Raw genomic sequence first — 25,197 nt, 5'->3', positions numbered from 1 at the left:
TTCTGATGGAGGCGAAAAGCCAAAAACGCCCGTGCGTACGAGATTTTGGCGCACGTAAACATCCCCAGGTGGCCAAGATTAATCCGGAGCCCTCCACTACGGCGCGCGCCTCATCGCCTGCGATGCCTCGGTGCCTTAAACCCTACAATCAATCAATCAATCAATCAATCAATCAATCAATCAATCAATCAATCAATCAATCAATCAATCAATCAATCAATCAATCAATCAGACAATCAATCAGTCGATCAATCAGACAATCAATCAGTCGATCAGACAATCAATCAATCGATCCTGAGTCGATTCTACAACGCTTTCAAATGGTGGCGGGATTCACAAGACCCGTCGATGCAGATGTCAGGTGGCAAGGCGCGCTTCGACTTGTCGTCTCGCTGGCGATGGCGCCGAAGGCGACTCTCTAGACGTTCTCTATCCACTCTATCTCTCTGTGCTCCTTTGTCCGTCGCTCTGTTACAGAGCGACGCGGATCGACACGAAACTTTTGTCGTCACGTCGTTATTGCTCACGCAATAAAAAGATCCTGGAGATGTGAAATCGCGTTATCATTAACTGAAACATTGATGTCATGGCAGCCAACGCACCGATGGTTTCAGACGCATTGCGGGGAAAGCTTATGCAGAAGAACATTTGGCCGTTCTTGCGTCCACTTGACGGATACTCGTACCCATCATCCAGGTCAGACGGAAACCGTGGCACGCTGTGCTGAAGCCAAACGACGCCTCCGTTTTGGGTGACCATCAGGATGCCTGAAAAAGTGAAGGACGTGGGTTCTACCTCAAAACGTACCATAGTAAAAATAAAGCCGATCACAAACTATACGGCGTATACGAATTTCTCCTACTTCAACGTCTTCCGAGCTTTCAGTTCAAAGGGGCTGTGATAAATAGATACAAGTTTGTTTCATTAGAAAGACTGATTCGCCCCGATAACCCGATAACACCGGTGCACATTTTGTCGCGAACTTCCAACAAATAATGAAGATATTAAGGGAAACAATTGAAGCTGTGGCGACTCCCTATCCTTTTTTGGCGAGACCTCTATGACGTCACAGCATCTAGTTCGTGTGATTGGCGGCCGCCGATCAAAGCCACCGCTAAGAAACATGATTGTGCTATTGTAGTGAGACTTGTAGTACTGTTTTATTGCCTAACTTGGACTCGTACGGGCATTTAACACACTGATAATTATTTTTTAAAATATTTCCCGCCATTTGTGTCACTGCTGACATCACGTAGCCCAAATTAAACCTGTACATTTTGCTATCTTTCTCGCGTTTTTTCGGTTAGGAAACCTTTTTTGCGGCTCCAGTACGGCAGCTGACTCAGTCGAGTAAGATACCAGAGGCTAGCGCTTTCATAGTGAACACGGTTGTATTTTATCTCCATGGCCACTTTAACGGAGCGTAAATACTTTGCTGACACGAAGTGTAAAAATCTGGCATCGCATTAACTGGACGATGAAGACAGCATGCAACTTCGTGTTATTCGAAAGAACTAGACTTTAATGACTCGCTCCACTCACTTGTCGCCCTTTAAGAGGTGGTTCTCATAAAAAAAAACACGAATATTGACGAATATTCAAATCCCGCGCTTCACAAGGTCAGTGGCGAAGACAATAGAAAAGTTACCAAAAGCGGAGTGATGTGTGCGTTAACTCCACGCAATCTTTCAAATGGCGCGATCAAACTAAAGCAGATGCACTAATTTGACAAATATGTGCTATGGCCGGTATTCAATGGCGTGGAATGCATGCAGGCAACCACGCGAGTGCGCCGCCATATCTGTGGCCGAGCGAGGCGACGTTGTGCGCACGGCCCCCAGATCAGGCACCCCTCTTCTCCTCCATGCAACCGTGTGAGTGCGCCGTCACTCGTTACGTCGGGCTCCGCGGGATGGCGGTACTTGTCCATGTCCGTGGCGCATCGGCCATGTCTGTGGCCGTTTTCAGTGTTGCCAAGCGAAGAAATTGACCGCTAAACTTTTCAACGAATACCATCTATATATCGGCGAGAGCTTTTGTCGGCCTCCGCCAGTCGCACATAACGGTCCCTGTGATGTTACATGGGTAGTGAGAGAAATTTTGCCAGGCGAGCCGATACCACCTTGTCTGTTTTCTTTCTTATCTATGTTAACTGTGCGAACTTTGCACTAAAATCGACATACTTGTTATTCTGGTGAAAAATTCTCTTCAATAAACCCAACTTGTCGCTTTCATGTCCATTTTAAGTGCACTTATTAGCAAAATAAAAACATTATGCGTTGCAATCAGCAACAAAAACATTGTTTTTAGCATGCAACATTTCACAAATTTAAGAAATGTCAAGTATCTTGGCTTCTTGAAAAGATATCTGGGACGTACAGCCATGGACACGTGAAATGCAAACGGGAAAATATAAACCGGAACGCACAAATAGCGCAAGTCCTTTCTGTCCAAGTCAAATGGTCGCATCGCTTCATAAGAGCAAGCAAGTTTCGAAGTGGGACTTTCCAAATACATGTACCACAACCGCGTCATTATGTGATCTCCACGAACCACATATTCTTCGACTTCGTGTGTTCCAATTCATATTTTAGTGTTCGCTTGTCATTTGTTTGTAACTATGCGTAACAATATGAAGGGCTTGTAATTTGTTTGGATGAGTTCGTGCCTTTGGCTAGCTAATCTTATCAATTTTCAACTCGGTCTTCAACTGTGTTTTCCTGACAGCCGGCAGTCATAACGGGGGAAATAACTCCGTTATTCCTGCCATCAAGGGCCTCGAAATTATGAGTGAGGGAAAAGGGACAAGAAACCAAAGCCCCTTTCTTAAGGGAAAGATGGTTTAAACGCGAGGTTTTCCCTTATGAAACCTGAGTCAAAGTCAAAGTTGAAAAATCAAATTGCTTCGACCGTGGCGGAATGGCGCGATCGGATAGACGTCGGATTTACAACGCGAGAGATCGGGGCTAGACACCGAGAGCGGGAATTGTTTTGTAGCGTGAGCTACACTGACCGAGACTGAGAAGTATCGCGTGTCTCCTGGAGAGCCGTGCTGCGCATGCGCGAGGAGCAGTGACGTCACACGGACATTTCTCGCTGCCCGCCGTCTCTCACACACCCCGCGAGCCCAGCGTCTTCGCCGACCTCCGTTTCGCACGTGGCGGCCCGGTCCACTTGAAGATCATGCGAGGGGTGGCCGGATGTCGAACCGATGGCTCTGGCTCGTGCGTCGCAGCAACACCGGCGTGCGCCTGTGGAACCAGCTTAGTTCTGGGGCGATTGGTGGCGCTTGATAAATATAAATGTGTCACATAATGTGTATACCATGTGTGTGTCATTGAAGCAGCAGTATAGCATCATAATCAAGCTAATCCTAGACAACCAGGCAAGCTAAGAATAATCACGCTACGTATATCCTGGCATAGCCGAGCTAAGGCACTGATAATTTTTTCTCTTGAAGCGATTGATGTGCCTTCTCTAATCATCATTATCGTTTTGTGAAACCCACATGAAGAGTTGGCTTTCCTGCAGTGCATTTTGATGACGGGACGGTCTTCATCAGTGAGGCATAGATAGCTTCGGTTTAAATCGGGCATGTGTCGGCGGAATTGTATACGATGGGCATGACGGAAAGATTATACAGTCGAATTTGACTACACCAAAAATTTTATCGCAAGCAAATACACTCACAGGTAGTTGAGTTTCAAAAGGGAAGAGGGTTGAAATTTTTGTCTAGTGAGCTCAGTTAGAGCTTTGGCCCGAAGTAGTAGTAGTAAGTATTGTTGAATAAGGCGGACTTAGCCTTGCATAGCTGCCGGCAATTGCTCCGCCTAATCGTCCCCAATACCATATCAAATCTCTCAAAGTCATAACACATCACTTAGTCCTAAAATAACAGACACGCAATGTCACCACACCTCACTTAGTCCTGTGGACTGCAAGAATCTGAGTAGGAGATGAGACACATCTCTTCGCACAATCCAGTGGTCCCGAGGAAAAATAATGTCCTCCGATGTAGCATGGGGCACTCCTAACTTCTGGAGATCACGAAAAAAGTTCGTCCGCTCAGGGTTGGGTTTGGAGCAGTTCATAATGAAGGGATCAATGTCACCAGCCACACTGCACGAGGGGCACAAAGGGGATGAAACAATGTTGATTTTATGTAGCCAAGCTGGTGTACGGGCTGAGTCTGTTCTTACGCGGTGGAGCAGACAGGCTTCGGCTCTTTTCAGGCCCTTCGTCACGACTGGTTGATGTACTGGTCGCCACAGCTGCCTGAAGTGCTCGCGAACGGTCTGTTTCTGTATGCGTTGGAAATCGCACCGCGTTTGCACCGTCCTTGTAGAAGATAAGGCGTCCTTGGCTAAGCTGTCAGCATGTTCGTTTCCCGCTACACCGACGTGCGACGGGATCCACTGGAATTGCATGGTGAAGCCTTCATGCTTAATCCGCTTTAGTAGAAGTAGGGATCGCTGACAGGTCTTTTCAACAGGTATACCCCGCTGCAATAGGTGAAGGGCTGACTTTGAATCGCTGAATATTGTGACTTTTTGCCTTTCAAACGATGACAGTTGGCGCAACGCAGCTTCTATGGCAACACACTCACTCGCTGTAGATGAAACCGAATACTTTGTCACAAAAAAATAGTCTAACATTGCTGTTTGCACAATGGCCTACATTAGCATCCCCACAAGACAGATGTAATTGAAATTGGGCCTTCCTCATTTCTTCATAGTCGCAACGCAATGACAGAAACAACTGAAATGCACCTTTAAACTACTGCAGTCACACATGCAAGTCATGTGAATAGGTAGAAACCGTGAGCACATTGAAAAATAAGAGCGCAAAAGTGTACCTTTCGAGTGACCCTTTTTGGTTCCCGGAGAGCGATGCGGAGGTTGGTCATTATAAACTGCGTAAGCAATCCTCTGTAATAGGTAAAAATATTCAATATGTTTTACTTACGCATTTTAAGTAAGAACATTTCAACATTTGATAAAATGAAGCATGGCGTAACGAACACGGCTTAGGTGGGCAGCGACGTAGGACGTTCCTGAAAAATGCGCATGCATCCAGTGTCGAAGCAAACTTTATATTCTCCATTTGCTGCGTTCGGTCAATAAGGTAAACAAAAAAACGCCCTTCAAGCTTAAGAGATTCTTTCGTTCACCGATGTCACAAGAGCGATTTCAATAAACATTTGGTGATAGCTATTGTCTTCTTCGCTTTTCATTCACCCCTACAAATTAATTGCTTCTAGTGGCGATCAAATATCGCGATTGCCTGTCGCACGAGTCAGTCAGTTGTGAAGGTATGCGGTTGAACATGGTGTAGGCTTAGGCTTTTACAGTACAGCTGAGCGTCGCCAAGTCAAGTATTGTCTACTAAAAGTAATTAAAATTGGCTAGCTGACAGCGGTATTGGAGAATATAGGGACATAACCCGAAGGGTCGTATTTGGATACTGTCTCGTGCACTCTGACACACGTGCGCCCAAAAGTCGTCCTCAGTGGGACAGATGCTGGCCAGATAGCGTCAGGCGAGAACGCAGGTGGTAGCCTTCTGGAAGTATGGTTTCTTTGGCCACGTGCGGTTAACGCAAGAAATGTGGGATGCACGTTATAAAAGCACCATCTGTTAAGTTATGCTTCCTTTCAGCTAAGCACTATAACGCAGCGGCATTCCGCAGTGCACACGAGGCGCTAGACGTCACTGCACGACGCGCGATCTGCGCATGATTTTTGAAAAGGCGCGCTGATTGAGGGCTCTCGAACCCTCCGTCTGAACGAGCTTGGAAACCGTCAGTCACACCAAGGAGAAGCTCATTCCCCCACTGCCCGAACGGCGGAAGATGCAAGCGAATATGGTGCGGCCTACCGGTTGGTTTGCTCAAACGCAGTGAGGGCCATAGCTGATGATGATGATGATGATGATTAGTGGCTCTCGCTTTGAATCGGGGCGTCGGTTGTCAGCAACCGACTTGTCTGCTTTATTCCACTTACTTGCCCTACTCTTAGCTAACCTAATAGATTTGCCTTACCCCAGCTCCCCCCCCCCCTTATTTTAAACTCCCATCGCTCCCTCCCCCTCTCTTTCCTCTCATCATCATCATCATCATCATCATCACCAGCCTGTCTACGCCCACTGCAGGGCAAAGGCCTCTCCCATTATTCTCCAATTACCTCGGTCCTGTGCCAACTGTGACCAATTTATCCCCGCAAACTTCTTGATCTCATCTGCCCATCTAACTTTCTGCCGCCCCCTGCAGCGCTTGCCTTCTCTAGGGATCCACTCTGTTACCCTTAATGACCAGCGGTTATCTTGCCTTCGCATTACATGCCCTGCCCAAGTCCATTTCTTCTTCTTAATTTCTACTAATATGTCTTTAACACCAGTTTGCTCCCTGACCCACTCCGCTCTCTTCTTGTCCCTTAATGTTACACCTATCATTTTCCGCTCCATTGCCCGCTGAGTCGTTCTCAATTTAAGTTGAACCCTCTTAGTGAGCCTCCAAGTTTCTGCCCCGTAGGTGAGTACCGGTAAGATGCAGCTGTCATACACTTTCTTCTTCAACGACAATGGTAGGCTGCTGCTATTCATTATCTCAAAATGTCTGCCATATGCACCCCACCCCATTCTGATCCTTCTAATTATCTCTGCCTCATGGTTGGGATCTGGGGTCACAACTTGGCCTAAGTATATATATTCGCTTACCACTTCCACTGCCTCGCCATCTATCTCAAACTGCTGTGCTGTCCCGAGGTTATTGATCATTACTTTAGTTTTCTGCATATTAATTTTCAGGCCCACGGTTCTACTCTGTTCGCCCAGTGCGGAAAGCATGCTTTGCAATTCGTCCCCCGAGTTACTTAGCAAGGCAACGTCATCAGCAAATCTGAGGTTACTGAGGTATTCTCCATTAACCCTTACTCCCACCTGTTCCCAATCCAACGTTCTGAATACTTCTTGTAAGCATGCTGTGAATAACATTGGAGAGATTGTGTCTCCTTGTCTGACACCCTTCCTTATAGGTATTTTACGGCTCTCCCTATGGAGGATGATGGTCGCTGAAGACCCATTGTAGATATCCTCTAGTATTCTTACATAATGCTCATCTACCCCCTGGTTCCGTAATGCCTGAATGACTGCTAGGGTTTCGACCGAGTCAAATGCTTTCTCATAATCTATGAAGGCTATATATAGGGGTTGAGTATACTCAGCGCACTTCTCTATCACCTGATTGATCGTGTGAATATGGTCTCCTCTCACACTCCTCGCCGTTCTAAATTCTCATCCGTATGATTACTCCGCCTGCATACCCATCTCTTCCCTACTTTTCCTCCACCACCATTCCAGCCGCCTCTTCGTCATCTCTATGGCCCTGAAGTTGAGGCTGCTCCCCCTCACCCCAAATCCCAAAGCCTCCGCCGACGTCGTTTCCCCTATCGCCCCGCGGCGGTGGTATCTCTGTGCAGTTCCTGGCAATGTGTTCTATAGTTTCCAGATCTCTACCGGAATATGGACACATATTTCATCCGGTTGCCTGTAGATAGCCGTGTATGCTCGTGTTCTCAAACCCCGCCCGTGCTTCGAAGAGCGATGCATTGCCTCTCGTATTGCCATAGAAACCTTCCTCCCTGATTACCAGTTTCTCCGTCTTATAAGCGCCCGAACACAGTTTTTTTCCGCTTCCATTCTCTGCGCCCAATTCGTCGTCTCTGCTGGCTTTACCTGCTTTTCACCTGTTGTGAATACCCCGCTTTCCCCTATACCGACTTTCCGTACAGCTTGGTCAGCTGTCTGGTCCTCCCTCTCCACCACGTGTCCATGCTTCTCACATACAGGGATATAGAGGGACCTAAACCCTCTCACGGCCCATTTTTCGCCCTCCATGTCACGTATTCTCTCCTCAAGCACTATCTTGCTTTGCGCTTCCCTTGCCTCGAAGGACGACCAGCCCGTATCCCCCTGTACCGCTTCGTTCGTAGTTTTCCTGTGGGCCCTTACGGCCAGTCTGCCTACCGCGCTCTGATTTACCCCCGTACCCGCTTGGGTCTCTGGTTTCATGCAGGTAACCAAATTTCCGAAAGTCAGTCCTGGTACCATGACCCCTTTCCAGACTCCTCTTACCACCTCGTATTTGTTGTAGACCCCCAGTGCTTTTTGCTTCACTATAGCCGCGTTCCGTCTTCGTCTTAAGGTGAGCCTCATGCGCATGCGTGTAGTCTTCGCCGTCGTTAAGCCATACTCCCAAATGTTTATGCTCTTTTACTCATGGTATTTCTACTTGTTTCACTGATACTGTTTGGTGCTCCATGTAGTTGTTAAAGACCACGACGCCCGATATTTCTCTCCCAAAGGATAGCCCTACGTGCGTCGCTTCTTCACCGCACATATCCATCGAGCCCTGCATACCTATCCGGTTGTTCGCCATCACGAGTATGTCGTCTGCATACATTAATCCTGGAACTCGTTCGACCACCTGTTCATTTTTTATGTATGATAAATCGAACTCCAGCCTACTTCCCTCTAGCTCCCTTTATAAATTCGCAATGTAGATGATTAACAGCATTACAGAGATTACACATCCTTGTTTCAAACCATTGTAGGTGTATACAGGCCTGTTGTATTTTACCCCCTGCCACACTACTTGCACTTGGTTCTTCCGGTATAGTTCCCTGAATAAGTTAATCAATTCTACCCCCATTACTTCGTCCTCCAGGATATTTCATAGCCGCTCCCTGTTTACGTTATCATACGGCGCTTTAATGTCCACAAAGGCTCATCACAAAAGGTCGGTTTTGCATCTCCGCCACCTCTATGCATTGGCTTACGACAAATAGGTTGTCGTCTCGTCTTATTTTCTTTCGAAACCCATTTTGAAGTTCCCCTAGTATCCTATTTTCTTCTAGCTACTGCTTTAGCTCAAATTTCATTGCCTGCATTCCTAACCTGTACAGTACTGACCTGACGGTCACTGGTCTGTATATGAGCTCAGCTTAGTACTGTCTCCTTTGCCCTTGTACATTAAGTTCATCCTGCTCGTTTTCCCCGTGTCCGGTGTTGCCTTGGTTGATCAATTGGTTGATCAACTCCATCGGCATTCCATTCGTGCGTACTGCGGTAATTTTGGGGACCTTTTTTCGTGATTTTTTCCACTTGAGCTTGTCCCCATCTATCTCCAGACACTCCGGCCTCTCCACCGTGACATCTCTGTGATGCTGCGGGCCCGCTTCATCCACCATACAGAATTTCTCCATGATGATTTCATTAAGAAATGCCAACGCCTGCTCTACCTTGAGCATCTGCCCCTCTCCGTTTTCTATATGGATACCGTGCGTTTTCCTAACGCCAGCACATGGTTCCAAAACTTTTTCGGTGCATCTCCGCCCTTCCCTCGTATTCGGACCACCCATCGCTCGCTGTTACCCTTTATTTTCTCTTGCACCAACAGTTGCACTTTCACTTTTCTTTGGCTGTATTGCTCTCATCTGAGGTCCGCCTCGTCCTGCTGCCTCCCTGCCCTTTTGGCTTGCCTGTGCTCCCTAGACGCCTTTTTACGCTTCTCTACAGCCTCCTTAATTTTAACATTCCACCAGCTCCTTGGCGTTTTTTCCCTTTCCATTGGTTTGGCCTTTCTGCCTAGATCATTTTTTCCTGCATAGTTTTGATGAGCCTGTCGCACTCCCATATTTCTCTAGGATTTCTTTCTATGTCAGCTGCTATGCTTTTGGCTATAGACGCAATTTGTTTACTGCTTAACTTTGGGTACTGCCCCGCACGGTCCGGTTTTGCCCCCCCCCCCCCCCTTCACCCCCGCCTTTTCACCCTCCGGTTTCCGAAAACTCAGGTGGCACGCTTGTGGTCACTGCCCAGACTGGGACCCCTTTCCTCATCTATGCTCATTCATTCCAACCATTCATGATAAAGTCCCTCCGAGCACTATACGACAAAGGTGGCATCGCGCGGAGGGGTACTGTGTTAAGTTGGAACAGCGTGTTGTCGGCGCACCCAGAGCGCATACAGTCCCCTCTTTCTTTTTACTGTCCCAGCGTTGAGCATCCACTTTCATCGCCTTTCATGCCAGGTCCGCACGCGCTTGAATTGTGTGCAAGTACTATAGCCCCGCTTTTTTGCTCCAGAGCGTCCTGCATGAGCCCGGCTGAATAGTGATTTGTAAACACTGTTCAGAAAAACGCGGTGTCTTACAGTTAAGTTGGTTCATATCTCCAAGTCTAAGAGCGGGTATGAACTGCTATAGAAAAGAGGAAATTTTAGAGGGGACACGCTGGTTCTGTCATTTCTTTCCTGGTCTGTCTGACTGGCTGCGTTGAATGTCAAAGAATGACTCACCCTGAGGTATAAAAAAACAGCTATACAGGTGGCACACTTACATCATCAACCTCAATGCTTAAATTACATAAAGGCATGGGTTCCAGAAGAGGCATAAAAATTCTATTTTTTTTTGTTACAGACTTTGTGACAGTTTCACTGCACCTACAAATTATCTAAGGTAGCCTACCGATCAGGCTTCACTTTATGCAAAAGAAAAAAAGAGTTACTTCGTAGACTGGCTGGCTCACTGATTGATCTCCTTAGTAGTTTTTGCCGCAAAAGGCACAATAAGCCACAGTCGTAGGTAACCGCCCAAACTTTATATCGCCCTGAGATAGGTGTGATCTTTCTGACAGACACCCTTGGAGCAGTGACTGTAAATACTTTCAGGGGTTTTCTTTGCGGCAGTGCACAAGAAAGAAAAATCCGGGCGCCCAACTGACCATATTATGCCACTGACAGAGGCGATGCCCCTTGAAACCGTAGCCTGCGCGTTGCAATTAGGCAAAGGGAGCATCACGTTCTGCACTGCAGGGTTCCACAGAGCAGGCGGAGATTTCATCCAAAATGGCACGACACGCATTGCCATTTAGTGAACTTGTTACATTGCAAGCATTTAGGTAAGCTGTAATAAGAGAAGCTCTAATAGCGACTGTGATCCGCCACAAAGATGCCCCTATCGAAAGCCGATAGAGTTGCCCTGCTCACCTCATCCTTACGTGGTCCGTAGATCGGTGCCAAAGTACGGCTGACAGGATTGCCACTGCTATCGACGGGTTCGTCTAAAAAAGTCCAATACTTTGCAGCGCCACTCACTGAGTCGACATACGCCAGTTCGTCACCTTCAGTGGCGATGAAGTTTTCATCTCCGTGCTTCGTCTTTGGCGGTTTGTAGGCAATAAACCTGGCAGTAATATGAATAAAGGAGGTCATTTTTTGTATTGCTAGCATCAGCGGGTCAGTGCAGTTTAATGGCTTGTTTCCCCAGTCATTGACAACCGTGACGTGTGCGGCTCACGTATACGTATACAGCTGCTGTCAGAATTCTACATTACATAGCAGTTGCGAACTTCAGTCTCAGAATGTGATGCCCGTATGCTATTCCGCCCACCCAAGTGGTAATGATCAATGTCAATTTCCCGGCGTGTACTGGGGGAAGAATGACAGTATAAAGGTGCATAAAAATTTTTGAGGACTTATTTCAGCATCATAAAACTTGTTCTGAAATAAAAAAAGGTACATTGAAAATGCTTTTAGCGACTTAGTATTGCATTAGATGCCGTGGTGCGTCGCCTGCCTCTTGACGCATGCCAAGAAAACCCGTAATTCCTACAGTAAGGGAGCAAATAAGCTGGGGTCTTTTTTCGATACATTGACCGTATATGGGGAGCTCACGGGAGCTTCGCCGGTCTATGCTAAAAAACTTTGGCTTTCTATCGTCTGTCACCTGTTACTAATAAGTTGTCTTCATGCTTCGTCGCCCTACAGATCACCAGTGTTCGTTGCAAGTTTAACAATGAAGTTTATACTTATTGCACGAGACTAGTTAATGTTATAAAATGCACCCACATAAGATGAATGCCACAGGGTGTACCCCGTTGATAGAGGTGTGATCTCGTCCGAGCCAATTTCGAGGCTGGCTGCCAAGAAAATGGATAGCTTTCGACGTTCTGGTATTCGCTTCCACATTGGAAGGCTAATTTTATGACATCGCGCTGAGTCTCGTCGCCACCATTTGGCATTTCAGAGAATAACCGTTAGATGGGTTTTCAACAGGATACATGGGGAAGTAGTTCCTCAGCTTCAGTTTTCCCCACTCCTGTCCCTTCCGAGGTTTCCCGTTTTTACGCGAAACACCAGAGAGACAAACAGTGATTAAACAGTGAGTTCCCCCCCCCCCCGCTTTGTTTTGGAATAAAGGTTTGAAACTAATCTTCGCGCAAATGCTGCTCATCTATTTTGGCCGCCAGTCTCCGTCATAGTGCCGACAATCTTCCGACGACGCTGTTGTACAAAATCACTTCTATCACCAGTAGAAGGTGCGGCGTCCCTTGTTTTCTTTAACTACCCAACACCGGATGCAAACTAACGAGGCAATCGAAACACGCCACCATGTCCACGCCTAGAATTCCTCTGTATAGCTCCGCAGGACGCCGTATAGAGGCATTGCATCCCGACCTGACCTGGGGCGACGTGCATCAGCTGACGGCTCACTCGGACCGGTGCAAACTCTCTGTGGGACCGCATTTGCGCTTGCTACTCTTCCAACATTTTCGCTCTTTCTTTGGACTCCTCTACTATTCTATGGCTTCGGGCCAGGTCGCTGCCACCTTGGTCATTGGACACCAACGAAAGGATGTCACCCAAGCACTTCGAATTCAAAATGAAAAAAAAAAAGAAAATGGCTGCTGCTTAGCTCAGATAATCTTGGATATGCAAAGCAAAAGCTTGGCTTAGTCTGGTTGAGTCTTGGTCTCGCTCGGTTAATCTTTGATGTAGCTGTACTGCCGACCACAGCTCAAATCCGTTCGGTATCGTGCAACGCTCACAGAAGGAGGCCCAGCGAGCGCATAGTTCTCCAGGGCGAACGCGGCGTTCATTCACGGCGACGCCGTTCCTCTTTACCAGGCGCGAGACGAGTCACGTAGCCCGAGACGACCGAGCGGCGCATGCGTGGGAGACTGCGGGGGTGGTCGGCTGACGATCGGTTGATCTGGCGCTACCGCGGGGGCGGCCGCCGCTCATATGGGCAGAACGACTGAAAAAGACGCCCTCGGCGCAGTTCCGACAGCGGACCCGGCGAATCACGCGATGAGCTTCGAGTGGTGTGTCGCCGGGGGTGTGTCTCCGGTCAAAAGGCTAACTTGCGCATCCTCCGCGAAACCGCCGCACGACAGTCATATGCTTTGCTTTAACATTCCAGTGCGCTTCGGCATTTTGCTTTCATGTCCAGAAAGTTGTCGCTAAGGTTAAGCGATAAGCTGTTGCGACATAGGTACAAGCCTAGCAGTTCCGGTACAATGCAGAGGGTTAAATGTGTTGATATACCGCGCCACACCCCTCAACCGTCCTAAAAGATATCAAACCACCATAATTTACGAAAAGAATGTGTATACTGAGCCCAGAGAACATTTCATAGTAAAAAGTCACGGTACTTGCAAAATTTTTTTTGGCGGTTCGGCTACTGAGGCAGAACTGGGGAGTTCTTTGTGGCAGTTGCTCAAACCAATAGAAATATTACAAGCGAACCAGTAGGTGGCGCTGGGTGCGAGCAGGAAGCGGCGGGCGTGTACCAACAGGGGAACGGAATCTCGCAAAGTTTAAAAGGGTAATTGTTTTGTTTAAGGTAGCTGGTGTTTAGTGTCAGCGAATCCCTCTCTTCCAACACCGGAAGTAGTGCAGGCACCGTCCCCACTTTTCACTGCGTTAACGGTTTACAGCTCACACCCACGAATTTCTCGTTTCGTGCGAGTCCGAAAAATTGCGAGTACGAAAATTATCCCAGTACAAATTGTTCACTCAAGGGAATGCGCCCTTAACGTTGCTGATTTATGAATGCTGTGAGTCTGCTTACCCAGAATGCGCTTCATGGTAATAGCCAAGGTTTTTTTAATTCCGGGCTTGCAGAAAAAGGGAAAGGTGGCGCGGGTATACGACGGCCTGACGTCAGGCTCAACGTAAAACATTGACGCCCAAAGAAGTTAACCGTTATTCGCAGCTTGACGTGCAATGAATTTGACGTTACTAAGCCCGTACCCGATGTTTGATAATGATAATGATGATGTAAACAATGAGTATAACGTTGTTTGGCGCGTCACTAGAAGATCGCTATGCGACCGGCATTACGTTAGGTCAAACATAAAGCGTTGAAGTGTAACGCCCACACCTTAACGTACAGTGTGATTTTCCTGGGTTGTTTTTGGGAACCAGCCAGTCGCCTTTTCCTGTCCTCATCTTAGTTCTTTTTCTTCCCTAAATCCTTTCCTAGCCCTGTCCTGTCATCTCCCTCCTTCCTTATTCTACGTTTTTCCATGCGGCGAGGGTTAACCCTACATGTGCAAAGATACCTCATATTCCAAGCAAAGGGTTATAGTGGCAACGTACAGTTAGCGTGTGCTGCAAAGCCACGTTCCTTTGTTGTGCTCGGAGGTAGGCGACTGGCCTTGCCACTGAATTGATTCCATCATCTATGGCTACTTTCTCCATTCCACCAAAAACCCCTGATCGACCTCCTAAAAGGGGTCGCATGGAAGTACTCCGAATCGAACCACCTTAGGCAACTTTCAGTAAACATCAGCAAGTACACTCAGCGGACAAAAAATCCCCAATCGCTGTCTTGTCAGTATTCTTCATTGCCAAGTGCATTGAAAACATTGTTGGTAAAGATTGCAATGCCAAAAATATGCCCTCTTGATACCTTGTTGAGGTAATGCGAAAAAGAAAGAAAAAAAAAACAAAGCGTGAACCTCCTAAAGCAAGAACAAATTGGCAATTCCGAACCCTAGGTCATGGTTTAAGTGTCAACACTACGGCCATGGCACACAAGCTTGCCGTGGGAAGCTCGTATGTGCTAAATGCGGCCAAGACGATCACTCTTCTGAAGACTGCTAAAATGCACTCATGAAATGTCGAAATTGCAGTGTCTCACACTTTGAATACTCACGATCTTGCCCATATTTCAAGAAAGAAAAGGAGATCATACATATCAAAGTAACCGAAAACATATTTCCCAGAGGCACGCCAAAAGCACGTTTTCGGCCGCATCTTATGTAGACACCACCCGCCGGGAGTTGGGCATCGTTTGGTTGGTGCTGCGACACTGTGCAGCCCAGCTGATGCGTCGCTGTCCTTAATCCCCTCAGAGGGGCCACCACCCCCTTCTGCCTCAACAGCAGAGTCCCTGGTGGTTCCTTCTCCTGCCTGGTTGCCATCCACAGCCCAGCACCCCACCGCAACTTCTGCGGAGCTTGTGGAGGGTGTGGCGACGGGCACAGCTGGGCCTGGTCCCGCCATTCCAGTCCAGCTTTGTTGGACGCCACGACATCTGAGGGCATTGAGACAGTGAACACAGGGGGCCCCACAAAGAATCCTTCCCCTCCCACACTACGGGTTCCACCTGCGAAGCCTGCGACCACTTCAGGGACCAATCCACGAGGTGGATGTCGGAAGGATACCACTCGAATGACACCTGAAATGTCAGACGAGAATATGGGTGCCTCGGCGTCTCAACCTGCACAGCAGGCATGAAATGAACGCCGCAGCACTCTTGGCAGCTCTTCGTATCACAGGACCTAAATAAGACTTACTGACATGAACCAAAACAGGCAACTACACAACTACATTTTTATTATTTCTAACCCACAATTGCTGTTTAAAGCATAGTTCAATGAAACTTTAGAGGTCTCATGAAAAACTTAGATGATTTATATGAACTTCTTTACAAACATCAATTCAGTATTGTTTGACTCCAAGAGACACACCTGAATTTCAAGCAAAGTAACTTTCTCAAACAATACACTCTCCTTAGGAAAGATAGAGAGGCTTTTGCTCATTCGTCTGGCGGGGCAGCCATTGCGGCCCAAAAATCCACCCCATTTCATTTCATTAGGCTTCTCACCAGCCTTGAGGCGGTTGCTGCTCTCGTGATCATCTTTAATCTGCTGATTACTAAATGTTCTTTATACTTTCCCCGGATTATCATTTGTCTACCTCGGAATTCGAGTCCTTGGTGGATGAGTTTTCTGAAACCTTTATTTTAGTTGGATATTTAAATGTACATAACAAACTCTGGGGCTCTGGGAGAACTGATGCCCGTGCCCCTATAATAGAAAATTTCCTAGTATCTTCTGGTGCTTGCCTCTTTAATAAGAACAACCAACATATTATAACACCACACACAACACGTACTCACACATAGACTTGGCAATCGATTCTGCCGTCCTTTTTTCAGTCATTGAGTTGCGGGTGGATAAAAACCCGTTAGGAAGTGACCATTTCCCAGTAATCTTGAAGTGCTTAGACGAAGACCCGTACACACTCAGCGCAACTAAAAGGTTTAAAGAAACCGCTGCGCACTGGGAGAACCTTAATCAGAAATCTCAACTCTCACGCACTTCTATAAAACATTTGGGTGCTGACGAAGCCTGTAGCCTTGTCACAGCACGTATATTTGACGCTGCAGAGAACTCCATCACCGGGACTTCTGGTAACACAAGTAGCCTAAGGTCGCCCTGGTGGAATGAAGAGTGTCGATGATCGCGCCAGGCACAGAATAAGGCCGCGTTCAGACTACGGTTCGCTACGTACGCATCGTTCGTACGGATCGTAAGCGTGAACTCAAAAATGCAATGAGTTTGTTCAGATTATCGATGCATTGAGCGTAAAGTACGCAACGTTTGTTGCCAGCAGGGGCGTAAATGTTGAAGGGTCCGCAACTTCTACGACAAGCTCAGATGCGACTGTTACGGCGGAGCCAATGGGCAGAGCAGTTTCGGTTTTCACTTTCCGGTCACGGGCCTTCCGGCCACCCCAGATTATTTTTCATCCGGTGACCACCATCGCAGGCATGCGCCGATGCAACGTTGTAGAACAACGCACTATCGCCAGTCCTCAGCTGCGCAAAAAGATTGTGGAAATCTTCATCAACGACTCTATCGAGGAAGATTTGACGAGCCCACATTGTTCTACAACGCCTGCATCTGCGTCGGTTAGCGCGTAGACAATGATAAGCTCATTTTGGGCTTTAAGAGCCTCGATCCCCGCTAACAGCCACTTGCTGATCGGCGCCATGATTAAAAATGCGAAACGCAGTTGCCCCAGAGTGGTGATTGGCTGGTCGCAAAATTGATTGATTGATTGATTGTAGGGTTTAACGCGCCGACGCAACGCAGGCGATTAGGCGCCCTGTAGTGGAGGGCTCCGGATTAATTTTGACCACCTGGGGATCTTTAACGTGCGCCGAAATCTCGTACACACGGGCGTTTTTGCTTTTCGCCTCCATCAGAAAAGCGGCCGCCGCGGCCGGGAATCGAACCCGCGACAGGTCGCAAAATACGTATCTTACCGAAGGGCTCAATATGAACATAATGGGTTGCTAGCTGCGTATACGGAAGTTCTGGCGGCTGCACAGATTACGATAAATACGCCACTTACTGCGGATGCTACGGTAGTCTGAACGCGGCCTAAGGCGTGGGTCATTCTCCGCAGGTACCCCACTGCGGACAACCTTGTATCGTTAAAGCGCACCAAAGCCATGGGAAGGCGTATGCGCCGTCAGACCAAAAGCAATAGCTGGAGGCCATTTTTAATTGCAATAGATTCCTTTAGAGATACTCGAAAGGTTTGGAACCGGATAAAAAAACCAAAGGGACAAAGTGCATATAGCTGACCCCTTAGTAACAGCAGTGGGGACATTTTAGAGGACCAGGAAAATGCGTTGGCACAACACTTCGAACACGTCTCAAGCTCTTCCCACTACACAAGCACATTTATTTATACACTACAAAAAGGCGGCTGAGCGGAAGGCCATACGTAACAACAAGCAATCAAATGACTCTTACAACTCTCCATTCTCACTTTACAAGCCCGTGAATGCGTTGGCTGGTTGCGAGACTTCGGCGCCAGGTGCAGATAACATTACGTATACCATGATCAAACACCTTCATAAAGACACAACCCATACTCTGCTCTTTTTATTTAGCAGAATATGGCATGCTGAACACTTTACTAAGCCATGGAAACCGGCTATCAAGGTGCTACTGCTGAAACAGGGAAAAGGTGCCTTCTGTGTTGAAAGGATTGTCCGATTACCCTGACCAGCCGCTTGTGACCCGCCGCGGTGGCTCAGTGGCTAAGGCGTTGCGCTGCTGAGCACGAGGTCGCGGGTTCGATTCCCGGCCGCGGCGGCCGCTTTTCTGATGGAGGCGAAAAGCAAAAACGCCCGTGTGTACGATATTTCGGCGCACGTTAAAGATCCCCAGGTGGTCAAAATTAATCCGGAGCCCTCCACTACGGCGCGCCTCATCGCCTGCGTTGCGTCGGCGCGTTAAACCCTACAATCAATCAATCAATCGACCAGCCGCTTGTGTGAGATGTTCGAAAAAAAAGATCAACAGAAGGTTATTATACTTTCTGGAATGTAATGGTATTCTCGACAGCTGCCAGGCAGGCTTTCGGTCGGGCAGATAAACAACGGACCAACTTGTCGCTGTTGAATCTTATTTACGAAATGCCTTTCTCAACAAGCAGTATTGTATGTCCATACTTTTTTATCTAGAAAAAGCGCATGACACTGCTTGGCGCTACGGCATCCTGCGGGACCTAAAATATTTTTGTATTTGTGGAAATATGCTAACACCCTTGAAAGATATCTGTCTAAACGAACATTTAGAATAAGGGTCGGGGCTGCAGTATGTGCACTGCATATGCAAGAAAACGGTGTTTTTCAGGGTGGAGTACTTAGTTGTACACTTCCCATAATTAAGGTGAACGCACTTGCAAAAGCCCTGCCCCATGCGATCTTTCACTCCATTCATGTAGACGATGTTCATATCACTTTCAGGTCCTGTAACCTGTCTATTTGTGAACGGCGGTACAACTCGCCTCAAACAACCCTGTAAAATGGGCAGACGAAAATGGCTTTAAGCTAAATCTAAAAGCACGCGTCTTATTTTCCAAGAGGAGGAGTATTCTCCATGAGAGTGGCACCGTCCAGTTTAGTTGATGAATAGCTGTGCCTGTGAAAAAGGAGCAGAAGATTTTAGGCATTGTGCTAGATGAAAAGCTCTTATTTATTCCACATATAAAGTTACTCAAAAGAAAATGTATAGAGGCAATGAATATTCTAAAAGTCATCTCCCATCACTCCTACGGCGCAGACAAGATGTGCCTGCTGCGTCTTTATAACAGCTTCGTGAAGTCGTGGTTGGCCTATGGGAGCGTTGTATATGGGTCAGCTTCAAAAACCACCTCAAAAATGCTCGACTAAGTTTTGCACCTGGGGCTTCCCCTTTCGTCAGGAGCCTTCCGAACAAGTGCCGCGCAATGCCTATACGTCGAATGTGACCAGGGGTGCCTAGAAGACCAGCGCACACATACAGTTAAACCTGGATGTAAGGAACCTCTATGTAACGAATTCCTGAATTTAAAGAAGTTTTTCAATTCCCCATTGCCATCCTCATTGAAACTCACGTGTTTACGACCTCTATGTACCGAATGCGTTGCAATGGTTTACCTTGATGTAACGAATTCGCTACGCTGATGAACTAATGTTTTTTGCCCTTTTTCTGAAAATTCGGCTGGAGAAGTGTATTAATTTGGTGAATTCTTTGCGCACTGCTAACTACCGTGCTGAGAAATGATCAATAACCTTGGGACAGCACAACAGTTTGGGATAGGGGGCGAGGTAGTGGAAGTGGTAAATGAATATATATACCTATCCAAGTTGTGACCCCGGATCCCAACCATGAGGCAGAGATGGATCAGAATGGGATGGCGTGCATACGGCAGACATTCTCAGATAATGAATAGCAGCCTACCATTGTCCCTGAAGAAAAAAGTGTATGACAGCTGCATCTTACCGGTACTCCCCTACGGGGCAGAAACTTGCAGGCTCACTAAGAGGGTTCAACTTAAATTGAGAACCACTCAGAGGGCAATGGAGCGGAAAATGATAGGTGTAACATTAAGGGACAAGAAGAGAGCGGAGTTGGTCAGGGAACAAACGCGTGTTAAGGACATACTAGTAGAAATTAAGAAGAAGAAATGGACGTGAGCAGGGTATGTAATGCGCAGGCAAGATAACCGTTGGTCATTAAGGGTAACAGAGTGGATCCCTAGAGAAGGCAAGCGTGGCAGGGAGCGCAGAAGGTGAGGTGGGCAGATGAGATCAAGAAGTTTGTGGGGATAAATTGGTCACAGTTGGCACATGACCGGGGTAATTGGAGAATAATGGGAGAGGGCTTTGCCCTGCAGTGGGCGTAGATAGGCTGGTGATGGTGGTGATGATTATGATGATGATGAACTACCGTGCGTTTCCACGTGTGAGTGCGGTGTCGGTTAAGTGCTAGGCCTGCCTGCCGGCGTGTAGTGGCGCGTCTCCGGTGCTATCTATAGCGTCCGTTTGTCGGTGATTATTTATGCTGCCAGAAACCGAAAAGTTTTGTCTTTCCCAGACAAGCTAGCAATTTTAAATGCCGTCTTCGCCGGCGAGAGATAAGAACGTTGTCGCCCGGTACAGTATCCCAGCTAGCACCCTCTTGCGAATTTTGAGTGCTGAAAAGAGCATAAAGTTGCTGAGAAGGCATCTTTTAGGCATAAGTTTGGTCCTTGAAACGCGTTAAGGCCCCGAAAAGTGTCAGGAGCAAAAGTCATACTTAAGTGACGTTTTTGAACACGAGGGTAAATGACCTTGACTCTTTGGAGTGCCGTGTAGTGACTATGCTCGTGGGAAAGCAGTAAACGGAAATCACGCAGTTTTTAACTGCAATTGACTGCAACGCAAATAGCGATAAGGAGCGCAAAAACCAGGACATCAGGAGAGCACTGGCCAGCCTACAATCCGTGTTGCAGTCAATTTTTTCTACATCGGGCTTCTCTTCTCTTTCCTTTCCATTGTATCTTCAAGACTCTTCAATCTGTTAGCAGAGCTGTGTCCGTGTGCTCTCCTGTCGTCCTGTTTTTCGGCGCTGTTTTATCGCTCAATTACGGCTACCCAATGTCAAGCCTAACAAGGACTTTCACACATACTCGCCGAGGTGTGTTGTCCAAGGTTCCCGGACAGTTCTCAGCCCCGCTTTTCCCGCCGTTATCAATTGCACTCCCAGAGCCTATCACGTATACCCTGTATCCACTCCCAGTTCCCGTCTAACTCGTGACGCTGCGTGCTTCATTCGGCAGGCTCAAACCTCTTCATTCCCGTCCCATCACATTCTTCACAGTATCTATCGGCGCCCTGGCCATCGTTCCTGTCTCACTTGTTCTTCCTACCCATCCGTCCCTCATTCTTATTGGGACTGCACCCCGCCATCTCTTGCCCCATCCCTCGCCTCCATCACTTCCTGGGAGCTCTGGCTGTCTCCACCGTCGGCAGTAAACATCCAGGCTGCCCAGGAAGCTCTGTATGGTCATGTGCACCGGATCCTTCCGGACACTCTGCAGTACTACGTGGACCCGGTGAATTGAAGACTGAAATCAGCACCTGGACCTGGGTCCTGCGGAAAGCAAAGTTTGTTCTCTCTCTCTCTCCCACAGATATGTAGTGACGTGAGCAGTCCAATGACATAAATTTGTTTCCGGAAAATTTCTATAAAACTAGCCAAAGAATATAAACGGCCATCGGAAAATGCATCCGCATAAAAATGGGAGTGCCTGTCTACGCCCCCACAGCATTAATTACGAACGCTGCCCTCCAGAACACTCTTGAACAAAAAGCCTCAGTTTATGATGAATCTCATCACCACCGTCTGACAAATTCAATACAAGGGCGGAAAATTCTTAGAGCCTTCGGGTACCCCACCGATCTCCTGTAACCCCCCGCCGCCACCCTAGGAAAGCACACCAAGTATCAAAGTGCTATCCATACCAAAACACATGAGTCCAACCACAGATCAAGAACGCAGAGCATCTCGCGCTCAACTTATCAGACCTCCTCCCCTCTCTCCCCAATGACATACACGGACGTTTGTTTCGCGGAACATACCATTTCGTGAAACACGTCAACTTCCCCTCTGCCATAGCATCAGAGACTCAAGCCATCGCAGAAGCCATTATACACCACCAGCATCGGACCGAGAATATTACAGTCCGCACGGACAGTCAGGGACAACTACGAAGTTTCGCCATGAATGTCATTCATTCCCTGTCCACACTAACCTGACAACATACATGCAAGCTTATCCCCACCTACACGTTTTCCTCGAATGGATCACTGGCCATCAAAGGCATAGAGGGTAATGAACAAGCTCACGCTCTGACCCGCGACGCTCATTCCCCGGGCAGCCGTCAGCCGGGGCCTGAGGAATACAATCCAAAAGAGGATAGAGCACTGCATCATACAAGGCGCTGAGAACACCTCGCTAACCTCCAGACTGCAAGAATTCCACTTCCCTCCCCATCTAAGTTCATGTCACGAAGACACGCTACATGCATAGGACAGGCGCATGCATTGTCCCTCCCCTGTGATCTCTTTCTCCACTACATACAGAAGTCTCCAGTTCGTCCGCACTGTCAGGTATGCGGTGGCTATCCGGACAATGAACACACATATTGGCGCTGTGTACGGGCCATCTCGTCTCCCACATTTCTTTCCACCAACCCCTTCCACCCTGATATTCCCTACTTGTGGTCAAGCTGCAGGCCTCTCCATTCAAGAATCTACAGGCCACCCTGTGGTGTCTGTTGGCTGTCCACATTGTAACTCTCTGTGCACTTCCGCCAATCCCGCTTAGTGTTTTGGGGCCGTGGAACACCCCCTTCCTCCTAGGGCTTATAATATCCTAGCGGCTCGGACTTGACTTCCTAAATAAAGTTTGCTCATTCTCCCTCTCTCTTTCCAGTCGAAACCCGGCACTGACTGCAGACTGAATTTTTAAACGCTTAGTTTAATTATTAGTTTAGTTTAGAGCTAAATAATTATAAGTGAACAAATCCGCGAGATGTTGGAGTCGTTTTACCGGTCAATTACAGTATAATCTTTTCCACGAGGGTTACACACGACATCCGTGAGAAAGTTGGCTCTGCCGCAAAGATTTTTGATGTGCGGACAACGGACACAATGCAGCAATCGAGAGTAGCAGTGGCGTACTGCTCTGCTGTAAAATTGCTCAAAACGAGACAAATTGGTCGGGGTACTGAACAGATGAACACTGAAATTCGCCGTCAAACCTACGGGCAAGCACTTTGAGACCAAAAGCGTACGGCGATGAGGATCTCAGCGAGTTTTGACTGAGTTGTGAGCGCGGGATATTCACCAGTCGACGTCTTCCCCGTTGGCATTCTTGCAAGACACGTCGTCATGACGTTCGTGATTCTCTTCCCAATCTCCTTTTCTGGCGCAAACGAGGGTTCCCGTTCTCACGCAGCACACAAAAAAGAAGAGAGGTGTAAACTTCACTCTGGTTTTCATGGCAACTACCTGGGCTCGCCTTAGCGGACTGAATTACTTCGCTCTAGAGCGAGAGCGTAGGTAACGCCGTGATCATTTTCACTCTCCAACGGTGCCGTCACCTATGGTGCGAAAATAGGGCAGTACTGAGGTTGCTCCATCGTTTTAATTCAGTAAGTACCGATTGATTGCGCTCCTGGCGAAGATCGAGGCATGAAAAAAATTATGATTCGCAAGAAATTTAGGGCAGGAGAAGTGGAAATAACGAGGGCAGACGACCTCAAGGCTTTCCAGCCTATCGGTGGTGAACACGTTCGTGCGCAATCGTAGACCCGCCTGCGGATTTATATTTTAATGCAGTATTGTACGCAGCCTTATAGGGCCATCTGTCATTTTTTTCTTTCTGGGCGAGTATAGATATTAACTGTGTTGGCACTGTTAGTAGCTTTTTCACTTGAGCACGCATGATCTAAGGATATATTTCTGTCGTGCCTCCGTACAAAGAACAAACAAAACGGCCAACAGATCTATTTTTGAGCTACAAACCACGCTTCGCTTTTGAAATGAGCGACTTAACGTTGCACCAAACCACCTACTGGGCTTGTGAGGGGACTTGTCACGACGCCTACGAAAAATACAAGCGCGACTAAATAAGAAAAATACTTCTGCTTCTGGGAAACGCAGCTGGCCAACTACGCTATTGACATGGTCGGAGACACTATAGCTCTGTCCACACTCTACCTTGAAATTCAGGCAGACATTGAACTGTGGGTTTGTAAGTCATGCGCAGTGGTATTCTCCGTAAACTTTGTATTCCTTTGTCGTTCACCTTCACTTTATCTCGTTGGACAGAAAGGATTCTGTGCGTCGCTATACATGGGCGAAATAGGTTCTGCACAGACAAAGGACACACATCAATGAACAGGAACGCAAACTTGCAGTGACGGCAGAGGTTTAAACGGCTTGCCTCTGAATACGTAGTCAGGGGTAGGATGACTGGCCGCGGGGAAAATTGCTTTTCTGATGTGGGGTAAAAAGAAAAACAAAAACAAAAGGAAGACATTTTTGTGCGTAGGAGATTTCGGAACACGTAAGGAACCGCGGACGGCTGAATCCGCAGCCGTTGCTAAAGTACGTCGCACACGCCAGGTGTTCCTGCGGCACGCAAGACCCAACTTTTTTTTGTTATGCAAAAGAATACGACCTATTGTGATGCGCGCCCGTGCGAAGTGCTTGATGCTGCAGCAGTGGACACGAACGATTCTTTATAGCTACCAGCGCCTATTTGGGCCGGCCAATATTCGCCCTATTTCTTAAAATGGAAAGATATTTTGCAAGAATGCGTGAATACACCGGATGGCTCAGGCGCTCAAAAGAAAAAGAAAACTTTTGAAGACATTTTCATCATGCTTTGCACAAACCCAAGGAAGTGTTGGAACTATACTTTATGCAAAAAAGCCATACCCATAGTATTTGTCTCGGTAACTCGGACGGCTCGCTCATTCCACTTATCAGTTTCCAAACATCTTAAACCACACCTCTCACCTGTCTTCACTTGTGATTCCTGCCACAATACCCTGCGTTACCACTGAGAATCAGTTTATGCGAAATTCTCCCCTTAGGAATAACTACAGGAAGTACCATAAAGTTTATCAAAAGTTAGCAGTGGCTTAGCTCGGCTATGCGAGGATAGACGTAGCGTGAGCTAAGTTTCAGCTGGTTATTCTTAGGTTTCCTGGTTGTCTAGGATTAGCTGATTAT

General features: G+C 47.6%; 1 protein-coding gene across 1 annotated transcript in view; it reads right to left on the bottom strand.

Annotated features, from left to right (window-relative positions):
- LOC144146795 (plancitoxin-1-like) overlaps positions 1–23,490 on the bottom strand; it is a 35,815-nt gene extending 12,325 nt beyond the window's left edge. The window contains exons 1-4 of the mRNA XM_077678730.1: positions 23,303–23,490; positions 11,043–11,238; positions 4,856–4,928; positions 603–767 (exon numbers count right to left, since the gene is read on the bottom strand). Of these exons, the coding sequence (XP_077534856.1) occupies positions 603–767; positions 4,856–4,928; positions 11,043–11,238; positions 23,303–23,457 (589 nt within the window). The 5' untranslated portion in view covers positions 23,458–23,490. The remainder of the gene's footprint in view (positions 1–602; positions 768–4,855; positions 4,929–11,042; positions 11,239–23,302) is intronic.
- Positions 23,491–25,197: the final 1,707 nt, after the last annotated feature.

The sequence above is a fragment of the Haemaphysalis longicornis genome, unplaced genomic scaffold, assembly GCF_048455015.1.
Source record: "Haemaphysalis longicornis isolate Haplotype H1 unplaced genomic scaffold, Haemaphysalis longicornis Haplotype H1 scaffold_7, whole genome shotgun sequence".
In the NCBI taxonomy this organism is placed as follows: domain Eukaryota; kingdom Metazoa; phylum Arthropoda; class Arachnida; order Ixodida; family Ixodidae; genus Haemaphysalis; species Haemaphysalis longicornis.
The sequence above is the reverse complement of the archived record's forward strand: the minus strand, read 5'-3'. Positions and strand labels throughout refer to the sequence as shown.